This window comes from Brachycentrus maculatus, unplaced genomic scaffold (assembly GCF_059751285.1).
Source record: "Brachycentrus maculatus isolate JH-2025_06_01 unplaced genomic scaffold, ASM5975128v1 h1tg000172l, whole genome shotgun sequence".
NCBI classification, from domain to species: Eukaryota; Metazoa; Arthropoda; class Insecta; order Trichoptera; family Brachycentridae; genus Brachycentrus; species Brachycentrus maculatus.
In genome coordinates this window covers 1,155,253-1,178,179 of record NW_028280925.1, presented here as the reverse complement: position 1 = coordinate 1,178,179, position 22,927 = coordinate 1,155,253, and the positions used below count along the sequence as shown (strand labels likewise).

General features: G+C 29.3%; 1 protein-coding gene across 1 annotated transcript in view; it reads right to left on the bottom strand.

The window, feature by feature from the left end:
* Positions 1-4,469: 4,469 nt before the first annotated feature.
* Positions 4,470-22,927, bottom strand: part of LOC148308275 (multicopper oxidase 3-like) — a 62,062-nt gene continuing 43,604 nt past the window's right edge. Inside the window, exons 4-5 of the mRNA XM_088262019.1 lie at positions 9,671-9,856; positions 4,470-6,691 (exon numbers count right to left, since the gene is read on the bottom strand). Of these exons, the coding sequence (XP_088118145.1) occupies positions 6,321-6,691; positions 9,671-9,856 (557 nt within the window). The 3' untranslated portion in view covers positions 4,470-6,320. The remainder of the gene's footprint in view (positions 6,692-9,670; positions 9,857-22,927) is intronic.

Genomic DNA, 22,927 nt, shown 5'->3' with positions numbered 1-22,927 from the left:
ATTAATTTAAAAATATCATGTTCTAATGTGAAAATAATAATTCAGTGAATGGAATAATAAAATAAAACACAAATTTATCAAATATTTTAAGTTATCTAATGTGCATACCTTACCTAAGCACTTGAATCCACTTCAACCTTATGTAATATAATTCGTTATCGTGTTTAACCACTCAAATTTTCAGATTATGTAATACGCTAATTAATCAAGTCTACATACATTTAATTGGTTACTGTAACGGAACATGTTATACACGGCTTTAAAATTCATTATTATTGTTAAAATCAGCCTTAACTACTTTTCATTTGCTTTCTCCAAACACGATTTAATACAAAGATCTGTATCGACCACTGACCGCTTGCTGTCACACATTACCCAAATATCGACTTATCACAGTTTGCCATCAATCTTGACGGATATTGTATTTCACGGTCTATTTTAATATCGTGCAAGAAGTAACAAAACTTTAAAGATGACATTTTATTTCTTAAAATAGTATTTTGTTTAAGTTCATAATAAAATAAAGGTTTTCATATTATTTTTTGACATCTCATCAAAGATGAAGAAGAATATGGAAGTCTGAGCATTTACGGGGCTGACGACCGTCATAGGCTGGTTTAAGTGATCACTTTACACGCTAGTAACATTCACCAATTCTACCCATTTTTGATGACCAAACTTATCAAATTCTTCTTCGTGTTTGATGAGATGTGAACAAATAATATGAAAAATACTCCTATAATTGGAGATAATCCAGATTTGTGAACAAGTATTTGGACACACTTAAAATGTTGGAAATATATTTTATATAATGGAATTTGATTTTCTTTAAAATATACATTGAAAAAGTAATTTTATTTTCACTCCTTGCTTTTCAATAACTCTTTTCTTTTCAAAACCAAATATTTATTTGGAAGGATTTTTATATATTAAATTAAACATAAATAAATATTTTTTTATTGATTTTGTTAGTTATATTGGTTGAACGTTCATATATATTTTCAGAATAAAAAACTTGGTTATATTTTAAGCACATTGTATGCTCACTTTTAATGAAACGATTTTAAGGAATCATCGTGTGTATTTTTATGAATAGAGCCTACTCGTACATGTTTAATGTTCATATTAATATGGTTTTATAATTATCTGTCACTTTGAAAATAATTGCAAAAAAGATAGTATCGTATGATATCGTGTTAGACGTAAAGACTGACAGCGTGCTTTTTTTATCAATAGATAGTTCGTTATAATCACGCTCTCCTTTCATTATTTTTTAGACAGGAGTCGTTCTAGTGATTTCACACAGTTTTTTTTTTCTTGGATATTCTCATTAGTTTCAACCCGCCATATACGCACTTGTATATGTAAATACGGGGTGTTCAGTCACGGCAAAACCAAAACGTTTATTCTTAAACCAGGTTTAATACATACAATAACTGAATATTTAACAACTGCGAAACAGAGGAATGGTTTTATGCACAAATGTATCCACAAATATAAGTCACTTGTTTCAAAAACCTTTCAAAGTTTAATTAAAATATTCATTTTGTACACGATTAAATAATCCCATACGTACAATATTTTGGAGAAATAAAATACTCTGTTTTTTTATCCTCTCACATGTGAGGTAAGTGGACCAAAAAGCATTTTAAAAGTATTTTATTTCTTCAAAATATATGACAATGATCTACAAAGCTAATGCTTTATTATTAAAAATTCAATTCCATACACCTCAAAAAGCGTTTGAATTTTTTTGTTTTCTTTTAATACTAAGTGCGAAAAAAAATCTTAATTTTACGTACTTTGCACGAATTTAGAATTGCCTTTCAAAGATGTCCTGGCTTACAAGTGAATGTCGTAAAAAAGGATCTAGCCCTTTCTCTGTAACTCGTTATACAAAATATAGCTCGTTAAGTTATATTTATATATATATATATATATATATATATATATATATATATATATATATATATATATATATATATATATATATATATATATATATATATATATATATATATATATATATATATATATATATATATATATATATATATATATATATATATATATATATATATATATATATATATATATATATATATATATATATATATATATATATATATATATATATATATATATATATATATATATATATATATATATATATATATATATATATATATATATATATATATATATATATATATATATATATATATATATATATATATATATATATATATATATATATATATATATATATATATATATATATAAATATATATATATAATAATAATCCCTTACCGCACCCCAATGGTGCATAGGGCACTGCTTCATATAAACGCAATGTTATCTCGATCGATTACACATGAAGGAAAGGTGATCAGCCCTCCACTTCAGGTACCAGTCCAGTGTAATATTGAATAAATATTAGAGTGAAAAAATCACTTATATTTATTAAACCCCCCTGGGAATCGAACCCGGGACCTCCAGAACGGTAGGCGAGCATGCTGACCATTGCACTACGGAGGCGGACAATATATATATATATATATAATCACGTGTGAAGGCACGACCGACCTCTCGCGCGGTGATCCGAGCTCTGAAATTGAATTCCCCCTATTATTTACAAAAGACGTAAAGTTAAATTATATCCGTTTATTATCCGATAAATTCATGACCTTCAATAAAACATTCTAATTAGCATTTTGTCTATTTTATTACTTATTAAACTTGGCAACTTTACGATGCAATAAAAAATATCTTTTCATCGTAAAGTGTCAAATTAAATACTCATCAGTACTTAATTAGTGAAAGTATTTTGTATTTTACACGTGGAGATGTGAATGACACATAAAACAATTGATTAAGACCTGGATAATCTGATATACGAGTTTTTACGCGGAATTTTCACATAATTGTTTCAAAGACATTGTATTTATTTACTGTAATTAAGTATTGTTGTTTTGAACAAGGCTACTACTCCCAAAGTGAACCTTATCAAAATGATAAAATCAATTAATCATTCTTAAAAAAAAAAAATTACTTGATGAATACCGTTTTTTCTAAAAATCTTTTGTGACACGTGTTTTGATGTCTCGTCATTATCAAACAGTATGTCAAATACGGTGTTTTATATTAGTGCATTCCGCATCATTTTCAAACACCAAATGACGCGGAATGCATCGAAATAATAATAATAATAAGAAAGGTGATCAGCCCTCCGCTTCAGGTACCAGTCCAGGGTAATATTTAATAAATATTACAGTGAAAAAATCACTCATATTTATTTTTACCCCCTCTGGGTCCTGGTCCGGGAACCCGGGTCCTCCAGAACGGTAGCCGAGCGTGTTGACCATTACACTACGGAGGCGGACACTACATCGAAATACGTATGTATATTATATACACATACACACACGCATATAATTATTTGCGCTTGTTATAAAAAATATCACATTTGCACAAAACTGAACAGTTATTTATGTTAATTAAATAGTCTCTTTTTAACTTTTTCAAGCATATTTTTGGTATTTGCATACTTATCAAATTTGTGCACAGATAAAACAATATTTTATAATAAGTTATCACGTTTTTGCATTACTTTATTTAAATACATTGTAATGTTTAAGAAAATAATAATATGTAATTATAATATTATAAAAATAATATATGAAAATATGAATATATTAACACCATTTTGACATCTCGTTTCCGTTAATTAATTTAAGTGGATGACTTTTTTAAATATTAACACTTTTTTCTTTGTATAAAATACGATGTCATAAATCGAATAGGTGTATAAATTACGTACATAACTATTATAATTTATTTTTTAAGAATGTGTATCTTATTCTCAACATATGAAAGAAAAAAGTATTCGCTTACATTTTTATACGGCATGCATCTAGCCATGAGTAGAATTCAATTTCTTGCAAATAGTACTATCAATCATAATATCGATATTCAACTGTATGGACAGAATTGTTGGCTTTCCAATATATAAATGATTATTCCTTATTTTCGTACTTTTCTTTACTCAAACAATATATAATTCAAACAATTACAATTACACTCTCCTCATCATTCATCGTATAATTTGTGTAATACAACTTAAAACCACTACATCATGACTACCGGTTTCGTATTACTCATTCCGCCATCAGGTCAAATGTAAACTGATGACCTAATGATGGAATGATAATACCGGAATTCAGCATGATCTGGTATGTCAAATACTTGAAAGTGGGCAGGTTAGGAGTCGGAACAATAGATGCATGTATGTGGAAGAGGCGAAGATTGTTTGCAAAAACAGATTGATATGGCATTATTTTCTCTCTGCCTACCCCTGCTGCGAAACGGGGTGATGGTTAGTAAGTTAGTTAGGTAGTTTATAAAGGCAAATTAAAAAAAAATAACAAGTTTATATGTTTTTATACATTTTTTTCAAAAAAACATTCCATAACAATATTTAATAAATAAAGTAGTATAAGAAAATAACGAAAACAAAAAACAAAGAAAAAAAATCTTAATAAAATAGAACAAAATATTAAGCATAGTTTTATTTGCAGCCAATGAAGTGCAGTAACAGCATAAATCAGGTATTTCAGAGAGGCTCGCAAAGAGATCCACAGACAATTATGCAGCGATGGTATTGAATTTATGTTACACAGTGGTAAAATGCGAAACCTAAAGGAAAATTTCAATAACATCTCTTTGCGTTCCTATCCCAAATTCTCAAAATGTATTACTGCGCCTTAGTTGCTGTACGGCAAGACATCGTTATATTACAAAAACAATTAATAACTATATTACATGTTTATCTATTACATAATATTCACAAATTGAATATCGAAAAAAACGCTTGCATAACTTTGTATGCGATAAATCAACTTTAGGCCATTTGAAAAACAAGTATTTCTGAGCTCATTTTAGTATGAGAGCACTGAGTGAATGTATCAAATTATGTTATGTAATTCTACTCGCACACCTATCAACAGTTGCCTTAAAAAACGTTTATCTTACGTTTTTCATTAAACGTAAAATCAAACCCTAATAATGATATATTTTCATTATCTTTATCACATTATTATTGTAGAGAACCTAAAAATATTTTAAATCAGGCGATTGCCATGGATCGTATGGAATGAAAGAGTATTTATTTAACAGAGAACCTTTCATTTGAAAGATCCTAACTGGATTATTTTACATGCTAGGAAACGCCTGAGCACATGATTTAACAAAAAAAAATGATGCTTGTAATAGATTTATATTATCCACTGACACTTCGTGATGGAATTGCATTTTAATATATTATTAGATTAAAACCAATATTTTTAGCTTTTCCACTTTATTTTTATTTGACCAGCCACCGGGTTTCGTCGTTACTGACATCATCAGACTGGGTATTTTGAACAGATTGTTTAATTTTTCAAAACATTTTGACTGTAAACTTATACTGTATATTATGTATTCATTGATTGGGGTTTTCAATAATTTTATAAATTTGCGTATATTTTCAAGAATAATGAATAAAATAAAGTAAAAACACCTGTTGATGGGATATTTTAGGCCAATGAAAATTATAATATTGCATTTAATAAACTGTGATTGTAAGAAATAGCTGTTTTGTATATAATTTCTCAGAGTTAACGACAAACCAATAAATAAGGAAGTATATTTAATGGAAACGCATTAATTTTGTATGAACTCTTACAAAAAAATGCAAATGCACTTTCACTTCTTGTATTTTAACAAGGAACCTGTAAGTAGTGTGCAGGTACAAATTATTGTACAATACAGTTTATAAAATGAAACCACAGAGATATTTCGCGATAACCAGTTATACTCGAATACCAAGCGACGAAACTCTTCCATTGAAATCTTACAAATACAGCAGGAAAAAACGGAATTTATGTACTTTGATACGTTGTATGCATTTCACAGTCGTGGGTGGTAAATGTTTATTTTCAATATCAGTATTATCACTAGAGATCACTTCGCATTTATACGAGTTTTACCTTAGTATAAAATAATGGTAACTTCACTTACTAATAAATAAAACAATTATCGATTGTTTCCAGTCTCAAGCACATAAAAATATCGGTAAAAGCATTTCACAATTTTATTAATTTTGACGTTGTATTTTTCTATTATTATTTCATATTATTTACAGAATTTTACAACGATCGAACAATAAATTCGACTGTTGTCGTATTATAGAATATAAAGAGCGATCACTACGTCAACGAATTAAATTGTGTACAATGGTCACTTTTCTTTTGTCACAATTCATCGTGAATATCGTCTCTGTTCAGATTAAAAAATATTGGGGTCCCACATAACTTCCGCACTTTGGGAAATCAGGAGGAGGTCTGACAAAGTCGGAAGTTTCTCCAACCTGGAAGACGATATCAAGTCCTCTGGTCCATTGATTGGAGCGCTCGTCTCTAAGTATCCAGTATCCAGGATTATCAGCTTTGAACCGCAGGGCCACGGCTCCAAATTGCGGGATAGTAACTGTATCCTTCCTGACAGGATTAACCAGATTTTTCTTCGAAAATAATTCTCCACCTTGGTCCAATTTCTCGATCGTCTCTGCATCCATGTATTCTGAGAATTGATTATTTCCCACTACGTAAAAACTGTACCCGTGCAAATGGAAAACGTGATCAGCTTCACCACCTAAAACCAAATGTACGCAATTAATTCCAAGTCATAAAGTAGCCATAAGACGTGAGATTAAGGTAGCACTTTAACATGTGATTATGTGTAAAATTAATCCTCTCTTAATTAAGGGGATAGTTGTAGTATAATTCTTTATTCTACGTTTCTTAGATAGAGTTTAAAATGTTAATTTTTGAAAAAAGTTTTTTTTTATATTTCATTTTTTATAATTTTGATTATTAAAGCGCGATGTATCACTTACTTATTTCATAGATAATTTCAAGTCAAAATATATGGAGATACATGGATGTAAAATGTCATTATCTACACGAATATGTTAACAAAAACAATACTTCTTTCCCCATTATATAAAACGTTATTGTAATATTCTTACTGGGTAACATAACACTGGCCAACAATGATTTTGTAACTGAAATTTTGATGACTGATTTGGACTAAGTTAATCGTTCTTATTCAAAGTCTGATTATTGTATGGACCCCATACATACGTTGAAACCGTAATAGTGGTTGGTATCTAGACATGTTTTAGTCTAAGCTCTAAGGGATTTTAAAAAAATGATAATTATGGAGTAACAGTGGAAATATATTAACTTATTAATATTGAATACGCTAGCATTATATGTTTTTATATATTCATACATAAATAATCAAAAATATCCATAACTAAAAAAATCTGACGTGCTTCATTTTTTTGCTTTCGTTTTTTAATTCAGCTATGCAAAGTGCATACAGATCAGGTATTTTCATTCAAGTTACAAAAAAAAAGTTGTAAATTGTTGCTCAGTGTAATTATTTGTAAATATATCTTAGTCATGATTAAAACATATCTTATTTTACTTTTTTATTTGTCTGCCCTATAATGATACCTTGGAAGACTACCCTCTTAATTCTGAAGATTCAATCAATGAGTGTTAACTCAAAATAAAATGAATACACTTTCACAAGAATTACTCGTGTCACTTTCCAGTCATATGTATTTGAATGCAAATTTTAGTGTGAATGCATTCATTTTTTCGCCTAATTAAATTATCGTTGACAATATTATCTACTAAAGCTTAGCTATTAACCCATGTTTAGTTACATTTCGCTGATACTAGTTTATCTTATATAAAAATATTTGAATTTTTATATGATAATTAAACTCACTCATTGTCAAAATATTGAAATTGTATGCAAAATGAGCTGATTAAATTGATTAAAAAAGTTTCGTAATGCGTGTGGGTTTCGTACAATGCTTAATAAATATGCAAATTTCAACTTTCTTTTACGATTTTAAAAATAAATTAAAAATATGTCCTTCAATGGCAGTAAATTTGAATCTGGACGGATTTTATGATGCCAATACCATTTCAATGTTAGATGCAGAGTATTCGCAGTTTTATTTATATATCATATGGATATAAATTTTTATGTGATAAAATATTATGAATTTTTCTTATTTTCCACCTTAACCTATCCGGGAATAGCAACACGTACGGCCATACCAAACTTTCTCCAAAGGATTATGGCCGTACATGTACGGCCGATACAAAACATGATTTATATGAAAACATGTTTAAAACATAATTTATGTCAAATGTTTCGATAAACCATGTTTAGTAGTGTAAATAATAAAAAAAAATCAAGAAAAGTGTCGGGTTGTGGTCCCGTGGTTAGTGTCGCGGACTCATAGGTCAGAGTTTCTCGGTTCGAGCCCACGCTACCACAATTTGATACCTATTTATAATAATGAGCCGCTTAGGCTCACAAAAATAGTATGAAATTGAAATATTTGTGTAAATAATAAAAACACAAATATTTCTCTTTTTTTAAAATGTGTTGCTTATAGCATCGACTGTGATGACCTCTTTTTCAAGTATTTAAATGAGCATTCCGTTTTTACTTTTTTTTTATTTTTAGGTACTGAAATACTTTTAAAAAAAAACCTCCCCCTCTCTTCCTCACACACACAATCCTTCACTCTTTTTTTAAATATAACCTCTTGATTTTTCAATAGTTGTGAGCTCATTTTTATTAATGTAACTATTTTTGTCAACGCAATGTAATGTTTATTATTGTTAATGTAACTATTTTTTATTACATACTTTTTTAATGTTAAGCTGTACAATTTCCGGACAAATAAGATAAAATAAAATGATGTTAACTAAACTATGCGACTTCACCTCCGAGAACGTACGGTTTGGGTTACCCACGCTATGCCGTCAACAATCAATCATCGCCCAGGTCTTGAAGATTTGAAAGTGTACAAAACTAAGGATGAAGTAACAAGAGACGTACAAAGAAACTCATTTGTCATAGCTCCAAAACTTTTTTATTCATTCTATAAAGACTAAATGATAGACACAAATTACGTAAATTTATTTCGATTTTATATTTTGCTGAATTTATTTATTTAAAAAAAAAACTAAGTTCCTTAGAACGGGGCTACTTGAACTTTGATGTGTTACTTGAGCCCAGTACAAAAAATTCTAAATCTGTATTTGGTCTACAATAACGAAAGTATCGACATGATTCATTGTTTCCCTGACAGGTGACACTTACTGTCACGATACTTCGATACCACGATCTAAATATTTTTTTGTACTGGGCTCAAGTAACACATCAAAGTTCAAGTAGCCCCGTTCTACAGTAGCTATTTCTTTAAATTTGTAATTAATACAGTATATACACTTTTTGTAAACATTATTTAATTTTCATTTTAATATCAAAACCAAAAACTGAATATAAATTTTGTTTCGTTAGTTTAAAATAGATAATTTAGTCCGCCTCCGTGATGTAGTGGCTAGCATGTTAAGCTAACGTGCCGGAGGTCCCGGGTTCGATTCCCAGGGGGGGGTGAAAATAAATATTAGTGATGCAGTGCCCTACGTACATTGGGTGCGGATAAGGGTAAGAAAGAAGAATGTTTAAATAGGGTGAAAAAACTAGAAATGAACGATTAATATTATTTTTTAAAATTTACAAACAAATACTTACTTTGGTCGACTAGTATGAGTTCCACCGTGTTTCCCAGTGGTATTTTGCGCACGTGCACGCACTCGCACGTGTCCTCACTCGAGCACGAATCGCGCGTGCACTGCGAACTGGCGGGCACGTCGCGCACCTGCGTCAGAAGAGGTGACGACGGAAATGTAAACGTCACACTGTCTACTTCTGATATTCCTGGAACAAACAAAAAAATCCTGTCAAGTAATTATGTCATTTAAAAAATTGCGTATCTCCTTTTATCCTATTAAATCATAATGAAGCGCCCTTGAAGTAGTATTTTACGAAATTGGCGTTTTATATATTCGTTATATTTGTTTTGTTAAATTATGACATAAAATAAAATGAAAAAAAGTAAAACACGTAAAAGAAATAATAGTTTACTAAATAAAAGTTTAAGATGAAACAAAAATGGAAGTCTGGGTTTTTACAGGTCTTACGCCGTGTCAAAGGCTGCTTTAAATGATCACCTTAAATATATGTAACATTCGCCATTCTACCCATGATTGACAACCACACTACTCAAATTTCAGAAGTTGTATATATCCTATAATTAGCACATTTTTGTACATGCGGGTTCTTGGCACCATTAATAGTTGAATTAAGGTTTGTTTTTTTTTAAGTATTTTTAACCGGTTTTAACATACAAGCTAATGACTTGCCTTTGTTAGGCGAGTGAAAAATAAGCACAATTAATATGAGCGAATGACATTTGTAATCTTTTCATATTGCAAAAGAATAACGTTATATCTACAATATAATATAGCGTCCAAATATCTTGAGCCGACAGAATTTTCATTGGGGTGTTTTAAAATGATGCGGAATGCATCGAAACATATGACACAATAGATTTTAAGAAACAGTGGTACCAAGTATACCATACCGAGGAATATTTTTTTATTCATAAAATTTACTTTGTTTTAAAACTTGATGATGAAACTTTGAGAAACTTACTCATATAAAAAATTTTAAAATTAATATTTGTAAAACGAACTCCCTCTCTTTACATAAGTATCTACTTTATTAGAGAGGGAGAAACGTTACGTTTAAATATTTTTTTATATTTACCAACCTTGTATTTAAATATGTATTTTGTATCAAAATTTTTATTTCATTAAAAAATATATAAAAAAGTTAAACTAAAATTAGAAAAGATGTTATCATTAAATGATTGCCCGATGAAATAATTTTCATTACTAGATTTTAAGTGTCATTTAGATTTATTTACAAAGGCAAATATCAATGCTTTAAATATAGAAAGCATTAACTTTGTGGATCATTTTGATATATTATTTTGAGAAATAAAAAGACCCTGTGTTTTGATCCCCTTTTTATTAACCATCTAGTTTCGGCAACAACCTGTTGCCCTCTTCAGGGTTCAAATATCAATTTTTACAAGATATGTAGATATTATACTGCCATTCTTCATATTGATATGTAGGTGAAATCAATATTAAATTAATGTTTATCTATTTCCGTACATATATACACGAGGAATATTTTTTTAAAGAATACCCACACATAATTAATCATATATGAAATTTGAAAACTCTTGATAAATAGTATGTACGATTTTTCAAGCATGGATAATAAAATATGCAATAATTAAAGAATACATACACGATGCTAAGCTTTTTTGTGATGTTGATGTATTTCCATTTTTCAGTAAGCGGATTACATTATTAATAACGATCAGTGATGGAGAATTACATTTATGTTTAATTATAAAAAAGATTTATCATAAATAATATATTTTGTACGCAGGTGCATAAATAATATAATAATAGATCTGACATGAGAATAACATTCTACGTGTGTGTATATATATATATATATATATATATATATATATATATATATATATATATATATATATATATATATATATATATATATATATAAATATATATATATATAAATATATATATGTATATATATATATATATATATATATATATATATATATATATATATATATATATATATATATATATATATATATATTTATATTTATATATATATATATATATATATATATATATATATATATATATATATATATATATATATATATATATATATATATATATATACATACATATACAAACGTATATGTGTGTGTGTGTGTGTGTTTTGTGAAGCATGGAGTTGGCGAAAGAAGAAAGAAAACAGACTGACTGTAGTCAAAACTATGTATGCTAAGATGAGTATTATCGATAAAATTAAGAGAGGTGTGTTGAGATATTTTGGCCATGTGAATCGAAAGAACAAAGAAATAACAGTAAAACACATTTATTAGGCCAATGTGTTTGGTAAAAGGAGCAGAGGAAGACATAAAAAAAAACTTGGCATAATCAAGAATTCCATTTATTTCAAAGTAGTCAGGGCAAAAGTCGAGATTAATCGGTATATAAGTATGAGGAGATGCATTAAAGTAGAAATGGTGAACATTGCAAAGACAGATTAGTGTGGCGTTCTAACCTCTCTGTCTACCCTTGTAGGGAAGCAGCGAACCAGTTAGTTAATGAGTATCATATAAACCACATTTACGTATATATATAAATATATATATATATATATATATATATATATATATATATATATATATATATATATATATAGATGTATGTATATATATATATATATATATATATATATATATATATATACATATATATATATATATTTATATATATTATATATATATATATATATATATATATATATATATATATATATATATATATATATATATATATATATATATATATATATATATATATACAATATATAAACATATATATAAATATATATATTTATACTCACTCATCAAAGATGAAGAAGAATATGCATGTCTGGGCATTTACGGAGCTGATCACTTTACACACGTGTAACATTCACCAATTCTACCCATTATTGACAACCACACTACTCAAATTCTTGGAAGTTCTATAATATATTAACCAATTTTGAAACGTTGTTCGTGAATCACTAGAACTTCACTATGGACATCTATTGGTGAGATGAAAAGAAGAAATATATACATTGATATAAGTATAATATATACAATCTACTATATATCTTCTCCTTCCTGGCTCCATTCCAACTTATCATCATTGGAGACTGTTGGAGTCAACTCTCTTAGATTTATATCTCGATAAAATAAGTGTAAGTAATCAATCAAATGTAAATAAGCTGCAGATAAGGCGCGGTAAAAGCGCTTAACATGTTACACAAAAACATTTAATTCTTTGAGCATTCATTTTTTATTATGCGCATATTTTTTTAAGCCGGATGGTTTTAACTTGCACGGATTTTTTTTCTTTTTCAACCGTTAAACTCTTACAACTCATATTTTTATGCAGAATATGAATAAAGTATTTATGTATTTAAGAATTAGAAATCACAGTTGACTTTCTGGAAAAAAAAAATAATATTAGATAATTGTAGAAAAAAGTTCAAAAAATTCGGTAAGGTGTTATGAAACTTAATAAACCATATTTTTAATTGCATTATTTACAATAATCTTGCATTCTGTTTTATTTTTCTTTATTTTAAAAACATTTGAAGTTTCTCTCGAAAAATAATTTCAAGTACAAAATGAATCCCTTTATAATTTTGCATTCTGTTACATCTTTTTATATTTCAAAGTTTCTCTCTCTCTCTCTCTCTCTCTCTCTCTCTCTCTCTCTCTCTCTCTCTTTAATAATGGACTCTCGGCTTTAACGTACACCCCCTCCCCCCAATTAGTCTGTTATTTTTATTTTACCAACATAAATTGTATACATTAAAAAGAACAATTTTAAACATATTTAAAAAAATTGCAGAGACCCACCAAGCCACCTTCTGTGTGTTGTCGGTAGAGTTCTTTTTGCATACATTTTTATTGTTTTCAACAATTTCAACCTAATATACACACAAGAAAGAGAGAAAAATTAAGAATATAAACTATTTTACAATTCTCATAAAAATTGAGTTATATCGAGGTTTACTGTATTTCGAAATGAATTATGTTTTACTGTATTTTGACCTGGCAGTTATCGTAGATATTGTTTTTAAACTTAATTGACAGACATTTCCATGATAATAATAACAATAAATTTAATAAACTATAATTTTAATAATAAAAAGCCCTTATCCGCACCCCAATGGTGCTTAGGGCACTGTGTCTTATAAACACAGTGTTATCATGATCGTTGTACACATGAAGGAAAGGTGATCAGCCCTCCGCTTCAGGTACCAGTCCATGGTAATATTTAATAAATATTACAGTGAAAAAATCACTTATATTTATTTTCACCCCCCTTGGGAATCGAACCCGGGACCTCCAGAACGGTAGCCGAGCGTGCTGACCATTACACTACGGAGGCGGACAATATAATTTTATAATTTTTATGTGTAATATATGGCGGACAATATAATTTTATAGTTTAATAATATAATTTTATGTGTAAACAAACACTTATCAGAATGAGAAATTGATTTTCATGGAGCTCGACTGAAGAAATCTGTTTTCTCGAGTATCGTTTTGGTCCAGCGAGTCGTTGCAAAATGTAACATGATGCACGGTTAATGAAAGCGGCCAACCCGTGTAAAAAAAGGATATGAAAGTATGCATATTACATATATTCAAACATCGTTAATCATACTATATTTCCGTCATCGCCCAAAGGAACTGTCATTTAAATTACATCCACTGAACACTAACTACTTCCTATACTGACTGTTACGGGATATCATGGCTACACGTTCGGGTTTTTTTCAACGTTTTTGATGATAACTAATGTGTTTCACGAGTTGAATTTACAAACGATTAACCTTTGGCTCACTGATCGTTTAGCTTCTCGTTTTCTTTTGGTAGAGTTGTACATACCAGCTAATTTGTATTTAATGGCTTTTAGCGCATATACACATCATTAAAATGTACGAGTACTATTGCCACGAATAAAGTAAAAATCCCAGAGGTAATATAAAACGACTGTTTTTTTTAGGCTTGGTTTTTAAAATGGCAATATTGTTTCAACAGATTGTCAATTTAACAGTTGACAGTTGATTTTTATCCGTTTTACCATTTCACCATGAATAGACTGAATGACCATTAAGGGCAAGGGTGAATGGGCCGAAAACAATATTCAGTTTGATCCTCTTTTTCAACGCAAAATTGTATTCACCGAAGAAGCACATTTTTGGTTAAATGTCAATAAGCACAATTGCCAAATTGGAGTGGAGAAAACCCAGAAGCTTTTGTCGAGACGCCCTTACATCCATTAAAAGTCACTGTTTGGTGTGCTCTATGGGCAGGTGGAATCATTGGCCCATATTTTGTTTAAAGGCGATGTCGGCCGAAATGTTACGGTCAATGGAGAGCGCTATAGAACCATGATTACTGACTTCTTCGTACCTCATTTACTATATAACTCTCATATTAATGAGTAGTCAATTTTAATATGAATTGAACTAAGTTATTTTGGTTTTAGGTTGGTGCATTTGTCTACCATGTCAGAGGTCCCGGTTTCGGTTCCCAGAAGAGATAAAATAAATATGAGTATTTTTTCACTTTGATAATTCAATGTTATTTTTAATTCAATATATTTATTTATTCATTATTATCCTGAACAATGACAAGCGCAGGACCGATCACATTGCTTTCATGTAGTAAAATATCAAATTAAAATTGCATCATTTTGATGCTATACCTGAATGAATCATTGGATGCGAATAAGGGTCAATAGTATAATATTTATATCCGCCTCCGTAGTGTAATGGTCAGCACGCTCGGCTACCGTTCTGGAGGTCCCGGGTTCGATTTCCAAGGGGGGTAAAATAAATATAAGTGATTTTTTCACTGTAATATTTATTCAATATTATTACCCTGGCCTGGTACCTGAAGCGGAGGGCTGATCACCTTTCCTTTATGTGTAAACGATCAAGAAAACACTGCGTTTATATGACGCAGTGCCTTATGCATCATTGGGGTGCGGAAAAGGGTTTTATTATTATTATTAGTATAATATTATGCTTTTGGTACAGGTTGTTCGTCGGGTCAAAATAAATAGTATTGTGATATTTTTTTTCTGATATATATTTAACGTTACTCTGGATATTAAAAGGCGTAAAGTTGATCACCTCGCATTCTTATAATAAACGATTAAATTAACATTTCATAAATTTGATGCCATGCGAACAAGAGTCAGTATTAGGATTTAACGAATATAAATGTTCCAGTCAAATACACTGGCGAAGAGATCCGGTTCTCAGTTTCAGTTGAATCTCGTCCACGAACTTTGATCCCTTCGGATCGCTCATTGATTCGGTCACTGGGCAATATAAAAAAAACTAACGGTATACATATTCGGTATGTTTAATTTCAAATGAATTTGTGATTTTTCTTTGTAATCGATCATAAATACTAGATTTAAGTTTTGTACTTACATTTCTTGGTATAAATACACTGGCTAAGAGATCCGGTTCTAAGTTTCAATTGAATCTCGTCCACGAACTTTGATCCCTTCGGATCGCTCATTGATTCGGTCACTTGGCAATACAAAAAAACTAACGGTATACATATTTGGTATTTTTAATTTCAAATTGATTTGTGATTTTTCTTTGTAATCGATCATAAATACTAGATTTAAGTTTGGTATTGACATTTCTTGGTGAAACTGCATTTTATAGAATAAAATAACATGTGTAGTTTTTTACCACATGATTTTTATTAGACCAACAACCATATGTATAAAACGTTTTGTCTAGCCTCACACCAGTCTGGTTATGTCGGTTGTGACGAAACCCGGTTGCTGATCAAATAAAATTCATGTGGAAAAAACAACATAAATTTGTTATTTTATTATAGATAATGAATAAATTTAAATAATGGAAGCGACGATTTTTGTATTGACTAAAAGTGTATTTAACAAATGGAAAAGAGAGAAAAATTATTATGATAAATTAAATACATATTATTTTAATAAAAAAATATGACTATATTACAGGAAAAAATAACTGCTCACAGCAAGGATTTAACTTGCCCCATTTGAATAAAGTGATCGCTTAAACCAGCCAAATACCTGGTAGTAAGCCCTGGAATGCTCAGACATCCTATTTCATCTTATTTCATATTTTTAAAAAAAGATAGATGTTTCATATAAAGCTGAGATACCTATATCATGCTCACAGATTACCTACCTACTGTAAACAAATTTTAATGTAGAGAAAGCACAAAAATCTTTCGCCGACATTTATAAAGAATTGATTTTAATTTTACATTAATAATTGACACCTTTCACTGAAGGTTGAAACGAAAAGAAAATGAACAATGGAATCTATGCATTAACATTCAAATTTTATCTCAGCTTATTACGGTGTCAGAAATACCATCAAACAATACGGGCCTAATCTTTTACTCTCGCTTCAATTGTTTCAATCCTACAACGAAATTACGCATAATTATGCAACAATTGATATACCATATCGCTCACTCCTTTCAACAACGTTATATATCAAAAAACTTGACTTTTCAGGAGACCGTATTTAATGTTTAAAAATATAATAAAATGTTTTAAAAATGAATATCAAGCCACTTATTGAACTTTTTACTTTGCAACAGATCTTTTTAGGTAAAACCTGTATGTTTTTTCTCCACTTGAAAAATATTTAGTATGTTTAATAAAATATTTAGTATGTTTAGAAAAAAATAATAAAACAGTACCTTTTCTTCAAAATGCAAAAACAACACTTTCTGCCCTGTAGCGGGTAAATATGAAATTAAAAATATGCCGCTTTTGCTGGGATATAATACATTTTCTGGGCATTTCGAAATCATGAACAACTGAAAAGTGACGATTTTTAATATATGTTGTTGAAAGTAGTGAGCGATATGTGAAATTATGCATGATGGATTTTCGAATGGTGATAAAAGATAAGTATGCGGAATGAGCATCTTCGATAAAATTAAGGCACGTGTGTTGAGATGGTTTGGGCATGTGAATCAAATGAGTTAAGAAAAAACAGTTCTGCAAATTTATCAGGCGTTTGTGGTTGGTAATAAAATCAAAGGAAGACAAAAGAAAACTTGGCATGATCAAGTATATCAAATACTATGGTGTGGTTAGGTCAGGAGTCGTAATAATTAACGGATATGTATAAGGGATTCGAAATGTGGCTACATCGCGAGATGCTACGCATTCCATGGACCGATATAATCAGCAACGCGAATGTACTCCAAAGAGCAAGAGCAGGGAGACAGTTGCTGACTGATATCAAGGTCCGAAAGGTGTTCGATCTGAGGTATGTGCTAAGAGGAGAGAAGAACGAGCTATTGCACCTAATCATTAAACGCAAAATGGAGGGTCAATGAGGTGTGAGCAGATGACAAATCTCCTGGTTCCGGAATAAACGAGTTTGGACGGGGATCAGGACCGTCGAGGCGCTGTATAGAGCTGCCCAAGACAAAGACAATAGTTCTTAAGTGATAGGGGACGTCAGGGGGACCTGATATTACACGCATAGAAGAAGATGTATGTGGAGATGCATAATGTGGAAGAGACATAGATTGTTTGTAAGACATATTGATTTAAATTATTAAATCCAAAAAGAAATGATTTCTTTTGTTGGGTAATATATCCAAAATAAAACACGGTTTTTGTTGGATTGAATTCTACATTTAATTGTTTATTTTAATTCTTGTCTTCTTAGGACATTATCAAACACATAGAGTGTTTGATAATGTCCTAAGAAGACGAAACGCGTCAAGTATTAAAATATACATAAATAAATGTAGAATTCAATAAAAAAAAACGTGTTTTATTTTGGATATATTACCCAACAATTCAATATGGAATTCTACCAACTGTCTGCAGTTACAACAAATAAAAAAATTAAAAATGATTTTTTCTGATGAGTCGTTATTTCAAACCATTTTTTTTATTTCACCTGTATAAAAATACGATGTAGGTAGACTACCACCTATAAGCGCCATTGAGGTAGTATTTTACGAAAATGGCGTAATATAAATTGTCGAAATTTATTATTATTGATATAATAATTTTAAAAATAAAATAAAAACATTTCGCCTGCCGTGTTCAAAAGTTTAGCCACCCCTGATTTAATGATATAGGCCGTTGAAATCCATTAAAAACCATAGAAAATTTTCAAAAAAAATCATGGATACCTGCAAAATATGTTAGGTACATAGAAACTCGAATCTTTAAATAAAATAACTGTAGGCACAACGCCGACACGTCTGAAAAGAGCCCGTAATTATAATATTATGATGTGCGATTAATGATATGAGATTATCCGAGTATTTTAACATTTTTATTTCTTATTTTCACTTACGATTCGTGTAATTATATCAAATTACCGACATGAAAATAGGCACAGTTAATCACTCAATCGATCTAAAAAAAAGCGTGTTTTTATTTTCATCATCGTTTCAAGTACAGGTTCCTCGATATTAAGGTATAATGAGCTATAAAAAATCAATGATGGCTTTTTATTGTTTTCTAATGATAGAGGAGGAATAATTTTCAAGAAATTTAAACACATAGGGCAAACCATATAAAAATTCGATGCTTAAAGATTCTAACGTAGTGTTAATTATATTATTTTTAATGAAGACATCCCGCATATCTAGATGTCTCTTTTACCATCAATTTATTTTTATGATTTACTTAGTAAATATCACTTTTTCATAAAATCTATTGTGACACGTGTTTCGATGCGTTTTGCATCATTTTCATATTTAAATTTTAGAGGTGTATCTTAGGGGTGTTGAAAAATCACCTAATAATTATGAAAATTATCATGTTATTTTTTGACATCTCATCAAAGATGAAGAAGAATATGGAAGTCTGGAATATGTCAAAAAATAATATGAAAATAACTCCTGTAATTGGAGATAATCCAAATTTTGTGGACAAGTATTTGGACACACTCAAAATGTTGTTAATGAAAATTATCGTTTATAAACCGAATAGTAATTGCAAGAGAAATAAAAACCATAATCGCTCTATAAATCGTCTATTTAATCGTCTATGTATGATGTTTAGTAGAAACTAAGTTTTTTTTAAATCCCTTAATATTTTTTTATCTCAGTAGGTACTAAGCTTAAAAAAAAAATAATAATACTCCACAGAACAAAAAAATGTAAATTAAATCATACCAAGATGATCTCACAAATGATTGCATATTGGTCATTTCGACGGCCCCTACGTAAAGTACTCTATCTGCAAATCTGTAACTTTACAGGAGAGAGCTTAGAAAATTTGTTTAACGTATTTTATTTTATTTATTAAAGGTTTTATCTGAAATAAACAAGTATTATACATTCAAAAACACGATTAAATAATGTATTAATCTTTTAAAAACTTTATACTTTATCAAAATTAAGTAGTTTTAGGATTTCAGTTCATTTCGAAAATTCGATGTAGATAGCGTCTTATACGCCTGAAAACTAGGGGTAATTTATTTAATAAATTTTTGTTTGTTTGTTTATATTTGTAGATAACGGTCAGTTGATAACATACACCAAATATCTCAAAATTGACAAAAATGTAGTTATAGCACTTTACGTAGGGCACGTCGATTTATTATTCTATGCATTATATTTACACGAATATTTCAATCCATAAGAACGGCCTTACAGTATAATGCATACAAAATAAAATACAAAAAGCTCAGCAACATAATGGAAGTATGGTATATATTTTCGAGTTGTTTGTTCCTTCTTTAAATAGCTGATATAAAAGCCTGCGTTAAATTAAATGTCGTTTAGCTAAACTCCATATCAGTTTGAATACAAATGAGTCTTGCTTTCTCGTTTCATTATAGTATGGTAATGAAGATATTGTATTATAACCATTACTTATATTTTAAATGTATTGTGAGTGCTTTAGGAAGTGTTTTGAAAACAAACTAGTCATAATACATCTTTTGTCCTACCGCCAAATTTTAAAACAATGAAAGAAAATATTTTCTCACGTTCTCGCTTTGTTGGGACTCACACTCTACGTACATTAATCTCTCATCTCTCGGTTATTTTCTAGCCACAGATATCGTGATACTGAAAGTCATAAATAATTATTTTAATGTATTTGAAGCGAATCAAATTATATTTTATGGTTTTTATAAGATTTTGAGATGGAGATATGTTGAATATATACATAAATAAATATATATATATATATGTAAATATATATATATATATATATATATATATATATATATACATGTATATATATATATATATATATATATATATATATATATATATATATATATATATATATATATATATATATATATATATATATATATATTTATATATAAATATATATATATATATATATATATATATATATATATATATGTATATATATATATATATACATATATATATATATATATATATATATATATATATATATATATATATATATATATATATATATATATATATATATATATATACATTTATAAATTTATCTTTATTTATTTCTACAAACATATAAGTTCTTAATGTCTTCTTTTAAGATAATCATCTTCTATATATATTCGTATAAGATAAATATCTCGCAATAAATAAATGTCGGCTTAAGTACCAATGAAGAAATATGAACACATTGGTAGAAGTGGCAGACGTGCAAAATCTAAATATGTTTATATACATTTATATACATGTATGCATGAAATATTTGGTTTATTCTTAATACTACTGAAGATATTTTCAAGTGAAGAATTAAAATAACTCATTATAATTTGAGGTTCTCAATAATGGAAAGAATTGTGATTGTTGCACAGTGTATAATGTTATCACTTCTATTAGCCAAAGATAGGTCGTAAGCTCTATTAATGCCCAGACTTCTATATTCTTCTCAATCTATATTGATACATCTGTAAAAAAAAAGTTGATATAAAAAAGTGGAGCAAATATAGAGTTTGTGAAGAAAATTTTTTACACAGTTTAATTTTATTTTTATTTTAATATCTAATTAGATGCTTTCTGGAGAATGCGCTATCTGTCTTCTTGAACCCTAGATTACCGGACATTCGTAAATTTTACGACCGACATTTATTCCGTAAAGAGTACTAAGGATACACATGTTAAGAATACAGTGACTACTACTACTACTACTATGTACTACCATCACGCCGTTTCTCCGCAGGGGTAGGCAGAGAGGATGAACGCCACACTCTTCTGTCCTGACATACACTCTTCGCCTCCTTCACATATAATGTATGTTTAGTAAACGTTAATAGTAAAATGTGGGTTTTTCATTTTATTGTAAATTTTACGACAGTCCCGTATTAGGTACATTAAAACAAGTCCCGTAGTCTATGATTAAAATAACGGAATATTGTACCAATATTTGAACGATTTATATCATTAAAAACGTAACTCATGCATGCATTTCAACAACAAAGAATATAATTGCAAACATTTTTACTTTCTCCATAAGCTGCTTCTCAAAAGCTTGAGTTAGCATGTTTTAATAACCACTTAAATTTATAAACCTTCCAAAAAAGATGACTACGAGATGAGTTCAATTCAATAAGTGTAGAAAGGAAAATAATTACATATGGAAATTACAATTATTATAATATAAGGGTCAAGAGTTCTGACTAATTACATCCTAAAATGGCGTCTCGTAACACGATTTAACTTAATACTTAAGCACTTATTATTAGGCACAAGATTGGACGGAGATTATTTTTAATGACTACTTGATTAACGTCTTCCAATTTGATATTATTTTTTGAAATCTCAACATAAATGAGGAAAAATATGTAAGTCTGGGCATTTATGGGGCTTATGACCGTCATGGTCCATGGATTAATCCAGGATTCGGACCTCACACACTAATAAAAGAGTTTCTGCTCAATAAAAAGCTTCTTTTCATCTCACCAATAGATGTTTCCAGTGAAGTCTTAGTAATTCAAGAACTATGTTTAAAAATTGGTTCATATATAGAACTTCCAATAATTTTTGTAGTGTGGTTGTCAATAATTGGTACAATTGGTGAATGTTACACGCGCGTAAAGTAATCACTTAAACCAGCCTATGACGGTCGTCAGCCCCGTATTTACGGGGCTGGAAGTCTGGGCATTTGCCCAGACTTCCATATTCTTCTTCATCTTTGATGAGATGTCAAAAATTAATATGAAATCTTGTTTTACACAATCAATAAATATCACAGGATACCTTTAAAATTGTGAGCTGAAAGTAGTCGAGTGGACTTGCAACTCCCA